This window comes from Mobula birostris, chromosome 7, assembly GCF_030028105.1.
Source record: "Mobula birostris isolate sMobBir1 chromosome 7, sMobBir1.hap1, whole genome shotgun sequence".
NCBI lineage: Eukaryota > Metazoa > Chordata > Chondrichthyes > Myliobatiformes > Myliobatidae > Mobula > Mobula birostris.
The window spans coordinates 169,978,289-170,003,064 of NC_092376.1; the positions used below are offsets into that span (position 1 = coordinate 169,978,289).

At 42.5% G+C, this 24,776-nt stretch overlaps 1 protein-coding gene across 1 annotated transcript in view; it reads left to right on the forward strand.

The window, feature by feature from the left end:
* LOC140200887 (uncharacterized) overlaps window positions 1–24,453 on the forward strand; it is a 47,990-nt gene extending 23,537 nt beyond the window's left edge. Inside the window, exons 7-13 of the mRNA XM_072264531.1 lie at window positions 1,518–1,862; window positions 2,700–2,966; window positions 3,727–4,065; window positions 5,240–5,509; window positions 19,933–20,040; window positions 22,113–22,206; window positions 23,914–24,453. Coding sequence (XP_072120632.1) covers window positions 1,518–1,862; window positions 2,700–2,966; window positions 3,727–4,065; window positions 5,240–5,509; window positions 19,933–20,040; window positions 22,113–22,180 — 1,397 coding nt within the window. The 3' untranslated portion in view covers window positions 22,181–22,206; window positions 23,914–24,453. The remainder of the gene's footprint in view (window positions 1–1,517; window positions 1,863–2,699; window positions 2,967–3,726; window positions 4,066–5,239; window positions 5,510–19,932; window positions 20,041–22,112; window positions 22,207–23,913) is intronic.
* Window positions 24,454–24,776: the final 323 nt, after the last annotated feature.

Genomic DNA, 24,776 nt, shown 5'->3' on the forward strand with positions numbered 1-24,776 from the left:
TCCAGTGAGTGGCAGTTCTGTGGGTGAAAATGCTTGTTCATGAGAGATTGGAGGAGAATGACCAGACTGGTTCAAGCTGCAGGAAGTTGAGAGTAATTCAAATAACCACTCATTACAACAGTCGTGTGCAGAAGAACATCTTGAATGCACAACGTGTTGAACCTTGAAGTAGATGGGCTACAACAGCAGTACATCATGAACACACACTGAGAGGCCATTTTATTAGGACAGGAGATTCCAAATAAAGTGGCCACTGAGCCTGTGTGTGGAGCCGATGGAAATGTGTGAGTTCCATAATGAAAAAAATCCGCACAAATTTTCACATGGAATAAGGCATGAGGACAACGAGACTTAGGAAAGTTATTGGGCAAGTCACGTGGATAGTCCACATTACAGTGGAGGAGATGCTGAGCATCTTTAAACATTTGAAGGTAGCTAAGTTTCCAGGCCTTGATCTTGTGTATCCAAAGACACTGAGGGAAGTTGTAGAAGAAATTGCGAGAACTGTTTTTGTGTGTGTGAGATTATGTCTCACATATCCGATTGAGCTTTGAAGAAATAATCAAGAATGGTGGATGAGGGAGGGTGTTGATGTGGTCTATACAAACTGCATGAAAGTCAATGGCTGCGGTACACCACTTGATACTGACCTCCAGTTAGTAAACGCTTAGCTGCCACCATCCTCTGCCCTCCAATCACCCTGACAATTATTTTCCCAACCTTCTTGAACATTTTGAATCCCTTCTGAACCAGTCTATCATGTGGGGCATTGTAAATACCTCAACAAAATCCGTGTGAAACCCATCTTTCACTGTTGTAATGATCAGTTGTTTTAGTCATCTCATTTTAATTACCTTATTTCATTGCTTGTTATGAAGTATCCTTCTTGTTAAAAGCTTCTGGTGCATCAGAAAGATTCATATGAACTTCAGGAGCTGTAATGAGATCATCGGCTCTGTGAGGGGGCACTGAAGAGCAGAGAACTCCAAGGTTTGTAGAGCGCCTGAATTGGTTTACTGTTGTTTAACGAGAACGTTAATCATTTGGAGTTCCTCGTATTTCTCTCCTGCGACTGACTCTTCGTAATGTGGTCCCTAATGCTTTCTGCTTCAGCATGTAAAGTTTATTTTGATAGGCTCAGGGATTCCACGTGACCTGTATTATTGAATTCGATGTCTGATTAGCGCTAATCACTACGTCTAGTTCTGAGAATGTTACTTCTTGCGGTGTCACTCAGCCGAGCCACCGATGTAGTTTTGGAATTATTACGAATAAGCTCTCAATGCCATCTCTGCATCAGAAACTGTCTTTCCTCTGCATTTGGGTTCCAGTCTTGCCAGCACACATTGTGACAGAGGCTGAAAGGATGTTTCAGAAGTCCCAAACCATTTTAATCAGAATTTATGAAAAGAATCAGAACTCACAACTTACTCGAAGTGAATTCTCCAAAATGCTCTTTGTGACACAGATCACATTGAGAAGTTGTTGTCTGATTATTTTTAACTTTTCATTTGCAGGAATTGGGAATTCTATTTACTTTTTCCATCAGGGAGGGAACTTTGTATTGAAGGGGCCAGACAATCCTGGAAGTGACTCCATTGATTTGGAATGGAGGCCACACACAGAGCAACAAACCACAAAGCGATTGGCCACTTTTCACAGAGAAGATCAGCAGTGGGCCGTACAATGGAGTGATGAGTTCAGTAAAATACCAGACATTTCCCAGAGGTTACATGTGGTCTGGGGTACCCTTAATCTGAAAATCAGGAAGCCCACCTTTCAACTTGCAGGACTGTTCACCTGGAATCAGACTCAGTCCGGTGGGAAGACCCTGAGACAGTGGGAAATATTTGGGATCAAAGGTAAGTTGGTTAATGAGTACAATGGGTTCAAAAACATGATTTTCCTGTGACTATTTACTCAAGTTCCTAACATAATGTTGGGATTGTGTCCACATATTTTCTGGAAACGTTAGCAACAAAACAAATCTCGAAATAGATTTGGTGACATATTCATTCTTTGATAATAAATTTACTTTAAACTTAGATCCACTAGACACAGAATCCAGCATGAAATGAATTGTTCATTAAAATCAGCCTTGTGGGTAACAATATTTGAGTTGTTTATTTGGTCAGTTTTTATAAACATTGCTGCAGAGTTGGGGTTGATGGGATTGAACCTCTGTGAGAGCTGAGGAAAATGGCTCTGGTCTTCTAAATATTTAAACCACAGCTCATCTGTGACAAAGTCATGGATTTTGAAATTGGAATGGCAGCAGAGAGGTTCATGTTCAGAAAAATTGTTCATTGAAGTTGATGCAAACATTGAGATTTTCACACAGCCACAGCAACATGTGGAAGTCTGATGTTGCTGTCAGTAATTCCCAGCTTAGCCATCCGGTGATCTGTTTTAAGCCTTCCCCAGTGGAATAATTGGATATTAATGAATTGATGAAAATATGAAGAATTTATAAAGTGCTCTAAGACAGATTTTTTTTTCATATGTTAAAATGTAGGTCATCAAACTCTAATGCACTAAATTGATTTTAAGCTACTGGAACATAATTCCCTCAGCTAAACTGAGCACAGTTGGTCAGTATTTGGTTAACTATCTGTTTGTAGGGAAATGACAATTCTGCCTGGAGCAGTTCAGAGAGCCTGTGGGGAACTGAACCACACATCATGTGTCTGTTTCCACAGTTGAGGCCGACTCACAGAGACCTGTAATGGGCAGTGACGTCACCCTCAGCTGTACCATCTCCAGACTCCCAGATACCGTCAGTCTCCACTGGAAACCAAGAAGCTCATCTCAGAGGAGCAACAACACTGATCAGATCCACCTGAATAACATCGTCTATCTGATGGTCCGACATGTTGGAACAGGAGATCCCAGTCTGTACACATGGAAAGTGCAGGAAAAAGGCTCCATTATTCTCACTGGAGACACCAATGTTGGAGTGGATGAGGGTGAGTCCAAAGCTGCCCAGGAGCAGGTATGAAATAGTTGCTGATTATAAACCGTTCCACATATTGTACAGTGAGCACACACTCCACCATGGGATTTCACTGCAGAGTGTGGCCATTGCTTAGGGAACTACAAACTAATTAAAAGTACAGATACAGGGGCGGCAAAGTAGTGTAGTGGTTAGCACAACGCTTTACGATACCAGCGACCCAGTTTCATTTCATACCTCTGCCTGTAAGGAATCTGTACGTTCTCCCTGTGATCACATGGGTTTCCTTTGGGTGCTGCAGTTTCCTCCCACAGTCCAAAGAAGTACTGGTTGGTAAGTTAATTAGTCATTATAAATTGTCTCATAATTAGTCTACTCCATGCTGTATCTCAATAAATAAATAAATATACAAATAAATAAGTAAATAAATAACACGAATAAGCTATTGGCTGTGACATTCTCCTGAGGTCTCTGCTGGCATGAGTCACTTAAGGAAGTATTCTAAATGTTTCTTATTTAAAGGGAGTTCAATTTCTCTGTAGTATTGAGACTTTCTCAGGTCATTTATCATCTCCAGTTCAACAGTGTCTCTTTGCTGACTCTGTTTTGGGACGATGGGCATCTCAGTTGGTATCGTCTACATTCCGGCTCCCTATCAACTTCACTGTTTCAGCCATCCTAGGAGCTGGTATTTATCCCAGTGGAAACCTGAAACATCCATATCTCTACATCTGTGATAACCTAATTCTTTGCTCCCTGTCCCTCTCTTGCAGATTTACACAATAAGATGTACACAGTTTATCGGTCAGACATAGATCACAGTGAACTCAAGCTGATTTGTGAAACTTATTCTGAATTATATGAAACCAAATGGACTTGGAAGTCACATTTCCAGAATCAGGTGATGGAAATAGCAACTACCTACAGATCTCAGCCTATCAATATCAGTGGGAGGAGCTACTTTGAGAACCGACTGCGAACTACACAGGAAATTCTGAATGTCAATAACTTCAACTTGAGGATTGTTCCTGTGCAGTTTGAAGATGCCGGAGTTTACACATGTTCTCTGGGATCACATCAATACGTGACCATTGAATTAATCACAGTTAGAGGTAGGAAACAGAATGTTTTCAGTGATATGTCACTGGGAGAGAACTTGCAGTTTGCATATATACTGCAATTTCAGCACAGGTTTCTCCCGTTACTTCCCTCGTTTGAGAAGTTTTTTACTCCAAAACTTCTGCTGAAGTTTATTTGCATCTTACTAAACTGTATTACTGCGTTAAACCAACAGAATCTAGCAATACTTTGAAAAATCCTTCTCATTTAATTTGCATTTAAACTTTTTTACTTTATTCTTGAGAACTAATGTGGTGAAATTTGTTTCCCACAGCTACAAATGAGACAATCGCAAAAAATCAGTATTTCTTCATTACATTAAAAAAAATTCAAATTCTCTAAAGTCATGCCCAGAATACTTCCTCTCCTCAGATGTTAGATTGATGTTTGAAGCCTCATTCAAGGTTTTAAGGTGAATAAGAATCAGAATCAGGTTTAATATCGCCGACATATGTTGTGAAATTTGTTGTTAAATGGAATGAGTTCTTTGCAACACGTGATAATAAAAAACTGCAAATTACAGTTTCTATAGACATGTACATATGAAGATAGAAGGTTAAATTAAATGAATAGTGTAAAAAGAGAAAAAAAAGTGGTGAGGTAGTGTTCATGGGTTCAATGTCCATTCAGAAATCTGATGGCAGAGGAAAGAAGTTATTCCTAATAGATTGATATGTGCCTTCAGGCTTCTGTACATCATCCCTGATCATAGCAATGAGGTACGTCCTGGGAGATTGAGTTGCCTAATGATGCATGTTGCCTTTCTGAGGCATTTCCCCTTGAAGATGTCCTCGTGCCCGTGATAGGGCTGACTGAGTTTGCATCTTTCTGCAGCTTATTGTGATCCTGTGCAGGGCTCCACCCCAACCCCTCCCCCAAACCAGATAGTGATGCAGCCGTGTGATTCAGGAATTTTACAAGTAAGATTCGTTAATCTCTTGTAGAGTGGGAGTGTTCTGCACTGGGTCATTATGTTCAGGGGCTGATCATTATACAATGTGTTCAAAACCAATGTAAAAGAGAAGTTCAAATTGTGCAGTGAAATGTTGCACACTTATAGTGCCAGTGATGATTTGGGCTAGTTTTACAGTCAACAGAAAAAAGCAATACAGTTGAGTTGAAACTTTGGCCATTGTTTAAAATCCCAGTGATTTGTTGCTTCCACAGTCACAGCTGAACCACCCGATGCAGTGATTGAGGGAGACACCGTTACCCTGAGCTGCTCTGTGTCTCAGGTCACTGCATCAACCAGACTGGTTTGGATCAACGGAGACGGTGAAACTGTGGATGAGAAAATATTCATGCGATGGAAGAATGAAGGTGACTCTTTGCAGCTGATTATTCCAACAGATGATAAAGTCCAAATAAAATGGATGTGTGTTTTGTTTCATCAAAACAGACCCAAGATTTTTATTCCATATTATCTTCAGGTGAACAGTAAGTGACTTACTTTCATGTTTTTGATATCTCTTATTTCAAACCTTAGACATTTCTGCTATATCTCAGGGCCCATCACATGCCTGTAACTTTACTTCTATGGTAAGTAGACCAGATCTCAGATAGGATCACTATTGGTTGACTATTGAGCAAAAGCTGCCCTAGTACATAGAAAGCAATCATGAATTTAATCATCAAGGTCCGTCCTTTCTGAGAGGTGACCTGAGATATGACAAGTGATCCGTGTTTCCCAGTGTATCACTGTGAACCTTTATTGTTAGTAGACAGTGTTATACAGTGAAGTAGGTAATGGAGGATCTTTGTCTTGTTGTTGGACTGGACCATCCTTTCAAAAGATAGAACCAAGGCCGTCCCAGCAAAATCCTCAGCAATGATTAGCTTTCTTAGTTACATGTACATCCAAATATGGAATAAAATGTGTCATTTTTGTCAATGACCAACAATGTACAAGGATGTGTTGGGTGGTAGCCCAAAAGTGTTGCCATGCTTCCAGCACCGACATAGGATGCCAATGAATTCCTCCTCATGGAGGTCATTTCAGTCGATGTCATCAAAGTTGTCCTGTAGCATGGAGACCGATTGGTCGGACCAACAGTGGGCGGCTTTAACAATGGCCGCCCCTCGTTTCAGCTTCTGCCTGTACTTAGGCAGCAGAAAAAATGGAGGAGGGATCTGATTTTCCAAATGGGGGGAGGGGCGAGGGGCGCTTTGTAAGCATGCAAAAGCGGAGTTAACAGTGGTCAAATATGCTATCTCCCCACGTGCCCACCTAGATGTGTTGGCAAAACTTCAGAGAGACTTTAGACAGTGTCACTCTATCAAAGTCACTGGCGACGATGAAGGCAGCCTCTGAGTGTGCAGTCTCCAGGGTGCTAATGGTCTCACACAGTTCCTTGAGAGCCGGGTAAGTATCAGCCTGTGGTGGATTATACACAGCTGTGAACTCCCTCGGCAGCCAGAAAGGTCTACACAGCAGCACCAGGTATTCCAGATCCAGGAAATAAAAGGATTTGAGAGCATCCACGTTCCAGGGGTCACACCAGGCATTATTGACCATGAAGCATACTTTACTCCTCCCAGAGAGGTTTTTACACCAGTCCGCCTGGAACAGGGAGAACCCAGAGGGTTCAATGGCATGGTCCGGTATCCCCTCTATCAGCCAGGTCTCCATGAAGCATAAAACGTTATATTCCTTTGTTTCCCACTGGTAGGAGATTCTGGCTCTCAGTTTGCACAGCTTGTAGTTCAGAGATTGAACATTAACCAGAAGTATTCTGGGGAGCGGTGGCCGGTTTGCATGCCATCTCAACCTCACCAGGACGCTAACCCTTTTCCCTCGCCTCTGACGTCACTTCCGAGATAGCGGCGGTGTAGTAGGTGAGTCTCCCGGTGATCGGGCAAGCAGGGGAACCCAATGTAGAAAAGGCCGCACCCAGTGGGTAAATGCCATCAGAAGAATTAGTCTATCATATCTGATATGACCATCAGCTACTTGAACAAGAACTGTGAAGGAAATCACAAAAATTAAAAGTATACTGTAAAGTTGGAACAGAACTTTATAATTATCATGGAAAAGGATAGAATCAAAGAGGACAGAAAATTTTTAATTGGGGAAAGGCAAATTATGAGGCTATAAGGCTAGAACTTGTGGATGTGAATTGGGATGATGTTTTTGCAGGGAAATGTACTATGGACATGTGGTCGATGTTTAGAGATCTCTTGCGGGATGTTAGGGATAAATTTGTCCCAGTGAGGAAGATAAAGAATGTTAGGGTGAAGGAGCCATGGGTGACAAGTGAGCTGGAAAATCTAGTCAGGAGGAAGAAGGCAGCATTCATGAGGTTTAGGAAGCAAGGATCAGAGGAATATATTGAGGAATATAGGGAAGCAAGAAAGGAGCTTAAGAAGGGGCTGAGAAGAGCAAGAAGGGGGCATAAGAAGGCCTTGGTGAGTAGGGTAAAGGAAAACCCCAAGGCATTCTTCAATTATGTGAAGAAAAAAAGGATGACAGGAGTGAAGGTAGGACCAATTAGAGATAAAGGTGGGAAGGTTTGCCTGGAGGCTGTGGAAGTGAGTGAGGTCCACAGTGAATACTTCTCTTCGGTATTCACCAATGAGAGGGAACTTGATGGTGGTGAGGACAATATGAGTGAGGTTGATGTTCTGGAGCATGTTGATATTAAGGCAGAGGAGGTGTTGGAGTTGTTAAAATACATTAGGACAGATAAGTCCCCGGGGCCTGACGGAATATTCTCCAGGCTGCTCCACGAAGCGAGAGAAGAGATTGCTGAGCCTCTGGCTAGGATCTTTATGTCCTCGTTGTCCACGGGAATGGTACCGGAGGATTAGAGGGAGGCGAATGTTGTTCCCTTGTTCAATAAAGGTAGTAGGGATAGTCCGGGTAATTATAGACCAGTGAGCCTTATGCCTGTGGTGGGAAAGCTGTTGGAAAAGATTCTGAGAGATAGGATCTATAGGCATTTAGAGAATCATGGTCTGATCAGGGACAGTCAGCATGGCTTTGTGAAGGGCAGATCGTGTCTAACAAGCCTGATAGATTTCTTTGAAGAGGTGACCAGGCATATAGATGAGGGTAGTGCAGTGGATGTGATCTATATGGATTTTAGTAAGGCATTTGACAAGGTTCCACAGGGTAGGCTTATTCAGAAAGTTAGAATGCATGGGATCCAGGGAAGTTTGGCCAGGTGGATTCAGAATTGGCTTGCCTGCAGAAGGCAGAGGGTGGTGGTGGAGGGAGTACATTCAGATTGGAGGGTTGTGACTAGTGGTGTCCCACAAGGATCTGTTCTGGGACCTCTACTTTTCGTGATTTTTATTAACGACCTGGATGTCGTGGTAGAAGGGTGGGTTGACAAGTTTGCAGATGACACAAAGGTTGGTGGTGTTGCAGATAGTGTAGAGGATTGTCAAAGATTGCAGAGAGACATTGTTAGGGTGCAGAAGTGGGCTGAGAAGTGGCAGATGGAGTTCAACCCGGAGAAGTGTGAGGTGGTACACTTTGGAAGGACAAACCCCAAGGCAGAGTACAAAGTAAATGGCAGGATACTTGGTAGTGTGGAGGAGCAGAGGGATCTCGGGGTACATGTCCACATATCCCTGAAAGTTGCCTCACAGGTGGATAGGGTAGCTAAGAAAGCTTATGGGATGTTAGCTTTCATAAGTCGAGGGATAGAGTTTAAGAGTCGCAATGTAATGATGCAGCTCTATAAATCTCTGGTTAGGCCACACTTGGAGTATTGTGTCCAGTTCTGGTCACCTCACTATAGGAAGGATGTGGAAGCATTGGGAAGGGTACAGAGGAGATTTACCAGGATGCTGTCTGGTTTAGAGAGTGTGGATTATGATCAGAGATTAAGGGAGCTAGGGCTTTACTCTTTGGAGAGAAGGAAGATGAGAGGAGACATGATAGAGGTGTATAAGATAATAAGAGGAATAGATAGAGTGGATAGCCAGCGCCTCTTCCCCAGGGCACCACTGCTGAATACAAGAGGACATGGCTTTAAGGTAAGGGGTGGGAAGTTCAAGGGGGATATTAGAGGAAGGTTTTTTACTCAGAGAGTGGTTTGTGCGTGGAATGCACTGCCTGAGTCAGTGGTGGAGGCAGATACACTAGTGAAGTTTAAGAGACTACTGGACAGTTATATGGAAGAATCTAAGGTGGGGGTTTATATGGGAGGCAGGGTTTGAGGGTCGGCACAACATTGTGGGCTGAAGGGCCTGTACTGTGCTGTACTATTCTATGTTCTCTGTTCTAACTTGCAACGTCGCCACCGTATGCAGCACCATCTTGGGTATCTGCAGATTTTCTCTTGTTTGTACTCATAAAATGGACGTATTCGGGTGTATTCAAGTCTTGTATATGAATACATGTGTACAATGGGCGGAAATCTCCATTGACAATGTACCTTTGAATATTCTGACATCGGTGCATTATGTGATGGCTTCCTAGGACAAAGTGCCAGGCAATCAAAATATAGTTCTTTAGTCACTGTGTTGAAGGACAGCTCTCTCTGCAGAAAATAGTGTGTATTCAACTGACAAGCCTTGTACTAGATGGACGATCTGTTCTTCTTTGTATTAACTGGCTGCTACCCCCAATCCACTGTAGATTCAATAACATCACAGCAGGGCAGAAGTTAGTGTGATAACTTACAGCTTGGGGCATCAATCTTCAGAGTTCAGTTCCGGTGCCGACTTTAAGGAGTTTCTACGTCTTAATCAACACATGGGCTTCCTCCCAGTGCTCTGGTCTCCTCTCAAATTGCAAAGGTGTACTTTATACTTTATTGTCGCCAAACAATTGATACTAGAACATACAATCATCATAGCCATATTTGATTCTGCGCTTCCCACTCCCTGGATTATAAACAATAGTAAATATTAAAAATTTAAATTATAAATCATAAATCATAAATAGAAAAATTAGAAAGATGGAAAGTAAGGTAGTACAAAAAAATGAAATGCAGGTCCAGATATTTGGAGGGTACGGCCCAGATCTGGGTCAGGATCCGTTCAGCAGTCTTATCATGGTTGGAAAGAAGCTGTTCCCATATCTGGCTGTACGAGTCTTCAAGCTCCTGAGCCTTCTCCCGGAGGGAAGAGGGACGTAAAGTGTGTTGGTAGGGTGGGTCGTGTCCTTGATTATCCTGGCAGTACTGCTCCAACAGCGTGCGGTGTAAAGTCAGTCCAAGGACAGAGATTGGTTTGTGTGATGTGCTGTGTCATGTTCACGATCTTCTGCAGCTTCTTTCGGTCTTGGACAGGACAACTTCCATACCAGGTTGTGATGCACCCTAGAAGAATGCTTTCTATGGTGCATCTATAAAAATTATTGAGAGTTTTAGGGGACAGGCCAAATTCCTTTAGTTTTCTCAGGAAGTGAAGGTGCTGGTGAGCCTTCTTGGCAGTGAACTCTGCTTGGTTGGACCAAGTCAGGTCATTTGTGATATTGACCCTGAGGAACTTAAAGCTTTTGACCTGTTCCACTTGCGCACCACTGATGTAAATCGGGTCGTGACAGTTAGTCAGTTAATTTGTCATTGTAGATTGTCCAGTGATTAGGCTAGGACTGGATAGATGGGCTTGCTGGGTGGTACAGCTGGGGTGTATGGGGTGTCAGGGAGGGGTAACACCTCTGGTGGGGGAACATGCACGCAACAGCGGGCATACCCTGGCAACGGCTTCAACAAGCCGGCTAAACCAGGGGTGTGTAGCTGACGGGTCTCAAACCCTCGGCAAGATAGGGAGTTGTCTATCCCAGCATGGGAAGTCAGGCTCCGGTGGATTGAGCGGGCGAGACTAATGGAAAGTCCAACGGTCAAGAAGGTAGTCTCTGCAAGCGTTGTGGAACGTGTGGAGCAGAACAAGGTACAGAAGACGTCCTGGTCATCCACTGCACCTAGTCCCATCTCTAGCCGTCTCGGCTCTGTCTTGCCACTGGATCCCAATGGGAATTGGGAAGAAAGTGTGAGGCTGACGCTGTGCAACTCTCCCTCACTTAAATCCAAATCACGCGCTAGTCTCAACACTATCAAATGTTGTTGAGGTCCTCATCGACATCAACGATGGACGAACACACATCTCATTGGATTGGAAGGGCCTGGTCTGTTCTGTATCTCTAAGTAAATCACCCATAACTTCTGAAAGATGTCCAGTGACTAATGGTCCCTGTCTCTAAATCTTGACCCAAGAATCCATGTGCAGTCCAGACGTGGAGTGCAGTGACAAGGGAGGGTCAGTCCTCATTCATTAAACTCTCAAATTGCTACATGAATACACATCATCACTCAGCACTTTGTGAGTAAAGGGACACTCTGCAAGGGGGAGGATTTTAAAAGTGAGATGACTCGTTTAGACGGATGGGAAGGGTTGGCAGCTGCAGTGAACAGTAAGAGTCATTGAGACTCTTTTCTGAAATAGAAGGAAGCATGGTTCAGGCGCAGGGAACTGGGATCATGTGAGTCCTTGGAAGAGGATGAAGAATGCGAGAATATATTTAAGAAGGAAATTCGGCTGGCAAAATAGGGCGAGGGAAAGCTTTAGCAGGGAAAATTAAGGATAATCTGTAGAGATTTTTAAAAATATGTTAAGGAAAGAAAGTAACTAGGGAGAGAAAAGAGCCCCTGAAAAACCAAAGTGAATGTATACACTCAGTGGTTACTGTGGTAATTACACCTGTGCACCTGCTTATTAATGCAAATATATGATCAGCCAGTCATGTGGCAGCAACTCAAGGAATAAGGCATGCAGACGTGGTCAAGAGATTCAGTTGTTGTTCTGACCAAACATCAGAATGGGGAAGAAATTCAAAATAAGTGCTTTGATCATGGAATAATTGTTGGTGTCTGGTGGGTTGATATGAGTATCTCAGAAACTGCTGATCTCCTGAGATCATCATGTACAACAGTCTCCAGAGTTTACTGAGAAATGTGTGAGAAAAACATCCAGTGAGTGGCAGTTCTGTGGGTGAAAATGCTTCTTCATGAGAGAGATCAGAGGATAATGACCAGACTGGTTCATGCTGCAGGAAGTTGAGAGTAATTCAAATAACCACTCATTACAACAGTCGTGTGCAGAAGAGCATCTTGAATGCACAACATGTTGAACCTTGAAGTAGATGGGCTACAACAGCAGTACACCATGAACACACACTGAGAGGCCACTTTATTAGGACAGGAGATTCCAAACAAAGTAGCCACTGAGCCTGTGTGTGGAGCCGATGGAAATGTGTGAGTTCCATAATGAAAAAAATCTCCTCATTTTTTCACATGGAATAAGGCATGAGGACAAGGAAACTTAGGAAAGTTATTGGGCAAGTCTCGTGGATAGTCCACATTACAGTGGAGGAGATGCCGAGTATTTTTAAACATTTGAAGGTAAGTAAGTTTCCAGGGCCTGATCTAGTGTATCCAAAGGCACTGAGGGAAGTTGTAGAAGGAATTGCGAGAGCAATCTCTGTGTGTGGGACATTATGTCTCACATATCTGATTGAGCTTTGAAGAAATAATCAAGAAAGGTGAATGAGGGAGGGTGTTGATTTGATCGATACAAACTGCATGAAAGTCATGACTGGCTGTGGTACACCACTTTGTCATCATCATCACAGCTTGTCACACCAGACAGCCAGTCACTCTAGTGTTGTTTGGTTGATGCTGAGCAGGTCAGTGTCAGCTAAATCAGATGAGAGTGGGCAGTTGTGCAGAACGTGTTCAATGTTCTGCACCCTTTCATCATACTCACAGGATTCACTGGTCTTTAAACGCCACTTCACCATATTGTCTCCTGTCCTACAAACTCCCACTCTCACTCTGTTGAGAGTGCACCACTTCCGTCTGTCAAGCAGTGCCCCGTCTGGCAACATTTCTGTGGGGTCTTGCACTGTATTGTTTGGTGGGGTTCTGGTTTCTGTTTGTTGCCAGAGGTCAATCCTGTATGTTTGGAGAGAAGTTCCGTGCAGTAGTTCCTCCACTGTAGCAAAGCTTTTCCTCGATTTTAGGCGGTTGGAGACTGGCACATGATGGTGTAGTGGATGCCGTGGATCCGAGTTCTGTTTACCTTTTTCAATTTTTGTTGTAGTGTGTCTTCGGATCTCTGGGGGAGCAATGCCTGCAAGTCTGTAAGTGATGTTAGTGAGTGTGGGGCACAGTGTGCCCATGATTATTCGGCAGACTTCGTTAAGCAACGGGTCTATTTTCTTCGCATGGGCTGATCTGCCCCACACAGTATTCTGCAGGTGCCTAGCAGAGTGCAAGGGCAGTTGATCTAAGTGTTTGAACATTATCTCCCCATTTCATGCCTGCTAATTTTTACAAGAGAGAATTGCGAGAGCCAACTTTCCCTCGGAGTTTTTGGATGTGGGTGGCAAGTGAGATCATCCTATCCAGTGTCACGCCCAGGTAAATTGGAGTCAAATGGTGTTCGAGCACCACACCAGAAGATCTGGAGTTTCGAAGCTGCTTCTCCATTCCTCAAGAGGAATGCACACACTTGAGTTTTTGATCGATTTAGTTTCAGAGACCATTTTTCATAATACTGCTTCATTGTTTCGAGGACTGCTGTAAGTCGTACTTCAACTTCTTGGAAGGAGTTAACTTGTGTTGCTATGCATACGTCGTCTGCATAGATAAACCTGTGTGTGTGAGGAAAGGTTGGTTGATCATTTGTGTAAACATTAAATAGTAGAAGTGCCAGGACTGATCCTTGTGGTAGTCCATCCTTTTGTGGACGCCACCTACTCTTAATTCCATTCATTTCTACATAAAATCTGTGATTTTTCTAGGAGGCTTCTTATTACTTTGACTGTGGTTTCATTCTTTAACATTTTAGATAATTTCAGCAGAAGGCCTCTGTGATTCACTGTGTCATATGCTGCTGTTAGGTCAACAAATACTGTCCCTGTAATTTGTCACATTTCAAAGCCATCCTCAATATACTGGGTTAAGTTCAAGACTTGACCACTTGGTACTGACCTCCAGTTAGTAAACGCTTAGCTCCTACCATCCTCCGCCCTCCAATCACCCTGACAATTACTTTTCCAACCTTCTAAAACATTTTGAATCCCTTCTGAACCAGTCAATCATGTGGGGCATTGTAAACACCTCAACAAAATCCATGTGAAACCCATCTTTCATTGTTGCAATGATCATTTTTTTTAGTCATCTCATTTTAATTACCTTATTTCATTGCTTGTTGTGAAGTATCCTTCTTGTTAAAAGCTCCTGGTGCATCAGAAAGATTCATATGAACTTCAGGAGCTGTAATGAGATCATCAGCTCTGTGAGGGGGCACTGAAGAGCAGAGAACTCCAAGGTTTGTGGAGCGCCTGAATTGGTTTGCTGTTGTTTAACGAGAACATTAATTGTTTGGAGTTCCTTGTATTTCTCTCCTGCGACTGACTCTTTGTAATGTGGTCTCCTAGTGCTTTCTGTTTGAACATGTAAAGTTTATTTTGATAGGCTCAGGGATTCCATGTGATTTGTATTATTGAATTCGATGTCTGATTAGCGCTAATCACTACGTCTAGTTCTGAGAATGTTACTTCAGCGTCGCTCAGCCAAGCCACCGATATACTTTTTGGAATTATTACCAATAGGCTCTCAATGCCACCTCTGCATCAGAAACTGTCTTTCCTCTGCACCTGGGTTCCAGTCTTGCCAGTGCACATTGTGACAGTCTCCTGCCTGATGGTAGGAAGGCAAAGAGGATGGGGATGGATCGATGGGATCCATAATGGAGCAGAGCTCCTGATAAATGTACCTGGTGGATGGCAGGGAGATCCCTATTATCCTCTCAGATGTTCTCACAGTCCTTTTTAGGGAATTCTGGTGTGATACTCAATGGCTCCCATACCAGAACGTGATGCAACTTGTCAGGACGCTGTCAATGGTGCTTCTGTAAAACACAGTTAAGATTTGGGGGGAAGCCTTGCTTGCCTCAATCTTCTTAGGAAGTGGACGCACAGCCATGCCTTCTCGTTCAGATGAGGTCATGCATGATGTGAACTCCCAGGAACTTGGTGCACTTAACTCTGTCTATGGAGGAGCCATGTATTCACAAATGAGTTTGGTTCGTCTGCACCTTCCTAAAGTTCACAATGATTTCTTTTCTCTTCTCGACGTTCAGGCTTGGCTTTTCTTCTCACATCAATCCACAAGCCGCTCCAATTACTCTCCACACTCCGTCTCGTTATCATTCTGAATTAGGCCAACCACTGTTGTGTCATCGTCAATCTTGATGCCATGGTTTAAGCTGGATCCTGTGACACAGTCTCACCTTAGTAATACAATCGAGTCAAATCTCTGACATATTTTCAATTCTAAATGATTTTCTGGTTTCCGCAGTCACAACTGGAACATCCAATGCAGGTTCTGAAGGAGTCAATGTTATCCTGACCTGCTCTGTGTCTGAGGTCAGTGAATCAATGAGACTGGTTTGGATCAACAGCGATGGTGAAATTGTGGATGAGAAAATATTCATGGAACGGAAGAATGAAGGTGACTCTTTGCAGCTGATTATTCCAACAGACGATAAAGTCCAAAGAAAATGGACGTGTGTTTTGTTTCATCAAAACAGACTCAAGATTTTTATTCCATATTATCTTCAGGTGAACAGTAAGTGACTTCGCTTTGAGACTTTGAGATCGCTACAGAAAATTCCTGATACTTTATTGATATTTCTTTTTATTACCTTCCAACAATACATATCCTACTGCAATTAGAGCTTTCATTCAATTAATAGACATATCTTTCATATCTCTGGGTCCATCTTATGCTTGTAAAGTTACCTCTATTGTAGGTAATCCAGGCCTCAGATGGATGGTGGGGATCACTGCTGGTTGGTTGGCCACTGACCAAAAGCTATGATGGTACATAGAAAGCCGTCATGAATTTCTTCACCAGTGTCTGTTCCTGTTGAGAGGTGACTTCTGAGATTTGACAAGTGGTCCAGGTTTTCTAGGGTATCGTTAACCTTTATTATTAGTGGACAGCGTTGCACAGTGGGGTCAGTAATGGAGGATCTTTCTGTTGTTGCTGGGCAGGACCATCCATTCGAAGGAAAACACCAGAGCAGTCTCAGCAAAATGGGTCAAAGAGATCAGCTTTCTTTGCCACATGTACATCAAAACACAGTGAAATGTGTCTTTTGAGTCAATCACCAATGCAGTCTCAGGATTTTGCTGGGTACAACCCTCAAATGTCACCGTGTTTCTAGCACCAACATAGATGGCCCACAACTTCCTAACCCTCACAAACCCATATGTCTTTGGAATGTGGGTGGAAACTGGGACACCCAGAGGAAACCCACATGCTGGTCACTGTACTGCCATACTATCTGCTGGAACACAGGAGTACATTCAGCCAGAGACTCATTCCACCGAGATGCAACACAGAGCGTCATAGGAAGTCATTCCTGCCTGTGGCCATCAAACTTTACAACTCCTCCCTTGGATGGTCAGACACCCTGAGCCAATCGGCTGGTCCTGGACTTATTTCCTGGCATAATTTACATATTACTGTTTAACTATTTATGGCTTTATTACTATTTAATGATTTATGGTGCAACTGTAACGAAAACCAATTTCCCCCGGGATCAATAAAGTATGACTATGACTATGACTAACACACTAGGAAGATAAGTGAGCAGAGCTGGTGCTCTGTTGCAGTTCAACATTCCACTGAGCCCTGAGTTACACTCTGTTGGACTGCCCACATTGATCAGGCATCTGACACCAGACCCTGGAACAAACTCTGTCTGCTGAGCTTTGTGAGGGGAAGATGGTACGAAGCAGACAGAGAGATTGATTCAAGTCAGTGTTTAAATACTCCTTGAGAAGATTTAATATCCCATTTGCATCACAGTCCATTACAAGCAAAGCCCTTTGCACCATTGAGCACATCTACAAGGAGCACTGTCACTAAAAAGCAGCAGCTATCATCAAGTATCCCACCGTACAGGCCATGGTCTCTACTTCTTGCTGTTACCAGGCAGGAGGTACAGGAGCCTTGGGTCCTACACCACCAGGCTCAGGGACAGTTATTACCCTACAACCATCAATCTTCTGAAACAGCCTGAATATCTTCAATCACCTTAACACTGAGCAGATTCACAACCTATGGACTGACTGTTAAGGAGTCTACAACTCATGTACACAGTATTATTTATTTACATATTTATTATTAATTTCATTATGTCATCTTTTGTAGTTTTTCATTGATATAATTGTATTTCTCTGTTCTACTGTCAGCACCAGCAAGGCAATGAATCTCAGGGTGGTTTGTGGTGATAATAAATTTACTTTGATAATAAATTTACTTTGATCCTTGTACTTTGTACTCTCGGATTCTCTGGCCCATGGCTGCTCAAGGTGGAGAAAACTGAGAACCTCAGGTCCCTGTGCTGGCAGCAGACAGAAGCCCTGCGTAAGTAATGGAAGGAGTGGAACTCCTCAGAGACCACTCACGCACCACCATGTCAGGTAGCTCATAACATGTCTGCCGAAGAGTCTGTGGTTCCCACAGTGGCCTCCTCAGTCACGTCAATTCCTGCAGTAGAATAAAGTCTTTCTCTATTCCATGGCATTAGTTAAAGAACATAAAATCTCTGGATTTAAAATATCAGAGTCAGAAGCATGTTGTGTCAGACCCTGATAATAAGTGTGATATATTTGTTCGCAAATTAGATTTTACCTATTTCTACTGCACAGAATAGGTACTGCAATTAGTCCAATAACCAATCAATGGCCAATTACAAAACTTGTAGGAATGGTTTTAAACCTAATTTGAACAGCATTTCGATTCCTACAATATCAGGAGGACTGTGCGATTGGAAATGTGAATGATGGGTATTGATATGAATACACTGTCCAGGGCAGTCACAATAACTTCACCAAAGGCCACTATAAATGGGAAAAATTGTGCCTTCACTGTGTCTGACCACGCACCCTTACTCCTGTAATACCAGTCGTACATTCATACATCGGCATTAAGGACCCCTCAAGCATCTGTGATTCACATTAGGATGAGTGAAATTCAAATACCAGGCAAACGTGTACCATTCTCCTTTTGAGAGAATTGTCAGAATATAATTGAAGAGGCAGATTGTTTAGAGAATGATTCAAAGTTTAATCAGTTGTCTTCACTCCATGTGAGATAAGATCAGAATGAGTTTATTATCAATGAGAATGCGAAATGTGTTGCTTTCTGACAGCAGTATAACACAACACATAAAACAGACTGAAAGTTACAGTAAGGAATTTAATGAAATTATTAATTAGTGCAAAAAGGTCAAAATAGTGAAGTAGGTTTCATGGGTTAATGGACTGCTCAGAAATCTGATAGCAGAGGGGAAAAAACATTTCCTAAAACTCCTGAACCTCCTCCTTGATGATAGTAATGAGCAGAGGGCGTGTCCTGGATGTGAGGGTCATTAATGACGGATGCGACTTTTGGAGACCTCGATGGTCAGGAAGTTAATGCCCAGGATAGAGCTTGCTGAGTCTGCAATCCTCTTGTGCTTTTATGATCTGGTGCATTGGTTCCCCATACCAGATGATGACACAACCAGTCAAAATGCTCTCCATGGTACATCTGTAGAATTTTGCTGGTGTCTTTGGTGACATACCAAAAAGGAAATATGGCAGAAGTATAATGTTTCCAACATGTTCCAGGCATGGAGAACTCCCTGTGTTGAAAACAGCTTGCATTGTGAATATTCTTTATACATTCACTCCCATAGCCCTGTGACCATGAATCTTAAAACAATATATTCTTGAGCATTTGACATTTCCAGTTTAGGAGAAAGTCTATGATTCTCTACCCTATCCATACTTTTTATAATCTTGTATACTTCTGTCAAATCACCCCTCAGTCTCAAGTGCTCAAAGGAAATCAACCCAAGTTCTCCTCATAGTTGGCACACTCTTATCCAGGTAATATCCTCCTGACTCTCCTCTGCATCCTCTCCAAAGCCTTCTCATCCTTAGGCACAATATCCCTGCTGTGTGTTCCACATATGGGAATTCTCTGGGATAGGTTTGATGTTGAACCTGACCTTTGTTGGTCTGGTACTCAGGCTTTCCCATTCTCTGACCTATCCACAACCTGCTGCTGTCAGGTGTTGAGGTGTCCTTAAGATGCTGGAGCCATAATGCCTGAGTAGTGAAGTATTGAAACACTGATCAACCCTGAAGAAATCTGTGCACAAACACATCAAGACAATTTCACTGAGATGGCAATGGAACTGAAAGTTCCAGCGACACTGATCTCAATAGGTGCTGGTTGTATGTACAGTGCAGACTGAGTAATTGGAGAGAAAAACACTGCAGATGCTTGAAATATGAAATAAACACAGTCATAAATGGAAACACTTGGCAGTTCAGATTGCATCTGTGGGAAGAGAAACAGAACTGATTATTCCAGACGAAGATGATTTGTTAGTATCTGGCAAAAGATGTACAACCCAAAACTGATGGTGTCTGACTCGGCAAGTTTTTTCAACATTTTCAGCTTTAATGTTCCTGTTTGGATTGAATTGAAATTCTAGACCAACAGCAACTCTGTGTGTACAAGACAATAACAGCATTTTGTCATTCAGCCGTTATTCCAGACTCTGACCATGAACGGCTTTCACCCACTGTAGAGTGGGAAGTCGCACAGCTCAATGAGTTCGTTTCCTGATCAGTCATCGGCACACCGTTACAGCCAAAGGGAGTCACCTGATTGAAACCAGGGTCGATAACTGATTGGACCAGGGATTAAATCCACAACCTTTGGTCTCTACAGGTTCATTGTAAATTAGGCCACAGTATTATGGTTGAGACATTGGAAAAACTTTAAAAGGATAATTCATGAATTAATGTGACATCTGTGATTATTCTCTGACAGATGATTTCACTTCAGAACACATCATTCTTGTTATTACCAGGAGTCTGGTACTTCTCATTTTCATGATTCTGACGGTGGTGTTCTGTCGAGGAATGTATAAGATTTCAGGTAAGGTGCATGAAGTGGTTATTAATACAGAACATGATTCAGAAAACTACCAAAGCCAATTATAGTCATGACAGAGGAACAGATCGGAAAGAAGGGAGTGTTGCCTTTTGATAAGAGAGGAAATAATCACAGTGCTTACAGAGGATATTCTGGTGGAATATCTAATGAGAGTGTTTGGGTAGAATTTATAAATCAGAAGAGGATGGTCACCTTGTTCTAGCAAGTTTATAGACTCTTCCCATCCCTACCTCCAATAGTCAGAGGGAACTTGAGGAACATATGTGTAAAAAAATTACATGCAGTTGTGCAAATTGCAGGGTAGTAGTTGTGGGAGGTTTCAATGTTCACTGTAATGACTGGGCCACCAGAAAGTAAAAGGTCTGGATGGGGTTGAAGACGATTTCATTACACAATATATTGAAGAATCTAGTCAGGAAGAGAAAAATACTGAACCTCCTCTCTGGGAATGGGGCAGGCTAAGTAACTGAAGTAACAGTTGAGGGCACTTTGAGTCCGGTGATCATAAATCTATTATTTTAAAATTGTTATGGGGAAATATAGAACAGAACAATGGGTTAAAATCTTTAACTAAAGCAGGACCAACTTTGAGTGCATTAGGCAGGATCTAGCTGGATTTGACTGGGTGACCAATAAAGGCAAAGGACGTGTTGGTAAGTGGGAGGGTTTTAACAAAATCATATCAAGATCAATATTTTGGGCAGCTTGTTCCTGACAGAGTGAAGAGTAGACATTGCAATTTCAGAGAATCCTGGTTGAAGAGCGATATTGGTCAGGAGAAATAATGAGATGAATGCTGAGTTAAGGCAGCTGGGTACAAAGGAATCCCTTGATGGAGAGAAAATGTTTAAGAGAAGGCTTCATATGGAAAGCAGGAGGACAGAAAATAAGGAGATCTGAGATGGATTCAGCAGAAAGAGATAACAATAATCCCAGAAGATTCTTCATTTATATTAAAGTAAAATTGTGTCTAGGCCATAAAGATCACCATTAGCTCCTATGTGTGGAACTGGAGGGGATGGCTGACATTTCATGAATGCCAGAGAAATGAGAGTTATAAGCAGTGAATTTTTGGATCTTATGCATCTTATGAGGAACGAAGTATTTGCAGCCTTGAAGTGCATTCTGGTGGCAAAGCCCCAAGGGCCTGAACAAGTGCAGACCCAGTCCTCATGGAAGGCCAGGAAGAAACTATGGAGGCTCCTTTATTGTAGCTACTGACAATGTTCCAGAAGACTGGAGTGTGGTTAATGTTGTTCCATCATTCAAAAAGGGTAACAAGGACAGGCCAGTGATCTAAAGACACGTGAGTCAGACTGGATTTGTCTGGGTGTTTCTGGAGGGAATTCTCAGTGACAAGAACCATTATCACTTGGATAGTCAAAGCCCAGTCAGGAATAGTCAGCATGGTTTTGTGTGAGAGAAGTTATGTCAGAGGAATCATTTACAGTTTTCAAAGAGGTAACTAAGAGGATAGATGAAGGGCGGGCAATGGATGTTGTTTATTAGTGATACCTTTGACAAATTCATGCATGGCAGCCTGATCTAGAAGTTTAGATAATAGGGAATTCGGGGGATCTAACGAGGTGGATTCCGAATTGGCTTGATGATAGGAAATAGAGAGTAATGATTGATGGTTGATTCTTCCACTGGACACTTGTGTCTAGTGTGCTGGCACAGGAGTCAGTGTTGGGACCTCTTCTGTTCATTATTTATGTAACTGTGTTGGATTTGAATGCATTTGATATGATTAGCAAGTTTGCTGATGATATAATCTTCAGTGATCCTATTAATAATGAAGCAGGTTACAAAGAATTCTAAATAAATGTCATCAATTAGGGAGATATGTTGAGGAATAGCAAATGATTTTCAACTTGGATAAGCGTGATGAGTTGTACTTTAGGCATTCAAACCAGGGTAGAGCCTATAACGTGAATGACAGGGCACCGTTGAATGTTGTGGAACACGGGGACCTTGGAGCACAAATGCAAAATTCACTGTTAAATGTTGGAACTGAAAATGAAAGCTGACTGGGGAACCCTCTCTCTGAACAGGTTTGGGAAACCAGAAGGCAACACCTCCAAAATCAGATGGAAACGCAGAAGATGAATCTCGCTGTTGAATCCACCTTAATCCAACAGTTGCAAGGTAACTCCGAGATGAGAGGCACTGGAGGAATTTTACAAAATTTGTGTCCCAATTGTTCATGGTAATTCTGTCCCTCCAACCACCCCCCCACCCCACTTGTAATTTAAAAACATCCTTCAAACACTGAAACAACTTGGAAAGCAAGAGGCTGCAGTTTTTGAAATCTAGAGAAAAAACAAACTGTTGCAGGAATTCGGTGACACAGTGTGACCATTACCTGGGAATGACAGAACACCCACCAGCATTCTGCTTTTATTCTGTTACAGACAAATATCCGGCATCATCTAAACCTCCATGACCTTTTTTTTTCATTTTAGTGATCAAACTTCATCACAGACATTAATTAATCAGGAACATGTCTAGGCTGATAAATAGCAACAATTGCATATCATTAGCACATCACTTTACAGTACTAATAAACCGGGTACAATTCCTGCCAGTGTTTGTCAGGAGTTGGTACATTCTCTCTCTCTGACCGTGTGGGTCTCCCCACCGTGCTCCAGTTTCCTTCAACAGTCTGTTGACATACTGGTTCATAGTTTGTTGGTCATTGTAGATTGTCCTGTGATTAGGCTAGGGTTAAATCAGGGGTTGTTGGGCAGCACGGCTCGAAGGGCTGGAACAGCGTATTCCACACTGTATCTCAATAAATAAATAAATCAAAGGTCAAAATTACCAAATGACACCTGATGGATCAATTTGCTTCCAGAAAAAAAGACCAAATGGCAAATTACAATTGTTCCTAATGATGTAATCAATCTCATATTTAATGAAATAATCAGTCACCTACCCAAAATATCATTGTTAATATAACTAATAGCAATGAGACATCAGAGTGCCTGCACTGTAGCCTTGATACACGGCATGTGCAGCCCCAGTGGTCAATGGAAATTTCATCAGGACTGTCCCTTCACAGTTCAAATCCCTTTTTGTCCCAAACACAGGCTGTGATTTCTGTCCCCTAAGCCCACACCTCACTGTGACAGGGGTCCACTCACTGCACACGGTTGGATTGTGTCAGATCATCACATGGGGTGTTCAGTCTCTCAGAAGACCACCTTGTCTCTCCTCACCACCATTTTCCCTCAGCCCCATGACAGCCTTTCATGCGGTTATTCTGTGGCTGCCAGAGGGAAAGTTTGAAGGTTAGGTGTCCTTCCTGGTGATCACTGTGGCAATGACATAACATTTGCAAAATCCTGCTGCAGGCTCTGACAGGAATGACACAGGTTCCTTTTTACTGTGTGACTTTGTGTCCAAGATCTCTGAACGCTGGTTTTAAGGTATTTTCTCAATTTCACAATTTTAATAGAAAATCCATTTTTGCATCAGTTGCAATGTTGCATATGTTCAAAGAATCAAAATTGGGTGAACTCCAGTATCCAGGGAAAGAGGGTTAGTGGGACTCTGAACCACACAATGTGCTCAGGTCTGAGTGCTCTCTGAATGTGTAGTTCCTGCAGGGACACTGTTCACTGCCTTCTTTGGGCAAAGAGTGACCCCTGGTATATGTGGACCTGCCCAGTTCGGGTGTGACCTGAAGGGTAATGACCAATCGAGTGTCAGATATAATAAGTACATGTGGTGAAACCCTAGATCCTAAGATATTAATTTCCCAAAGCTTCCGCTAACTTTAAATTCTTTTCTGATGTTAGCAAATAATGTTAGAAATTGTTTAAAAATAACAGGTATTTTTTCTTCTTTCAGACCCTGGCTTTTTCATCGGAAAATGATTAATTTGTCATCTCTGCACAAACTTAACGAACAAAATTATGGAAGATCTACAGAGAATGGCAAGGAAGAGTAAATTCCTCTCCAGAGTTGACATTAGAGAATGGAACATTTTTTGGTGAAAAGTATTTTTAACGTGAGAACCACTGCCGAGCTTTTGTCAGTTGTCCATACTCGGCTTTAAAATAATCATTGCACCAAGTTTTTAAAGCAGGGTGTCTGCAGTTCCCGACAAAACACTTGCGAATGAGAATGTACAAGTGAGCAGATTCAGATAAATCCAGTCCTTTTTCAGTGGCTCAGGTGCAGTAAGCATGTGTAAGGCTGGTGCTTTTTGGTTGCGTAGACGTTGTAAGTGTTAGTGTCAGAGGCCTCAATTCAGCAGCAAATAAATGGAAGGTAGGGTCAAGCAGAGCTGCCATAGAGTGGGTAGGCTTTGGCTTAACGGGCTTCTGCAAAATTTTAGTAAGGCATTTGACAAAGTCCTTCATCGGAGGGTAGTCCAGAAGACTAGGATGCATGGGGGTGGGTGGGCGGGGTTCATGGCAAATTGGCTGTTTGGATTCAGAACTGGCTTGCACGTAGAAGACAAAAGGTAATGGCTGAAGGGACTTATTTGAGCTGGATGTCTGTAATTAATGGTGTTCCGCAGGGATCTGAGCTGGAACATCTGCTGCTTGTGATGTATCTAAGTGATGTGGTTGAAAATATAAATGGGTGGGATAGTAAATTTGTTGATGATACCAAGTTTGGTGGGATGTTGGATACCATAGAAGACTGGCAAAGAATAAAATGCAATATTAATCAGTAGCAAATATGGACAGAGAAATGGCAGATGG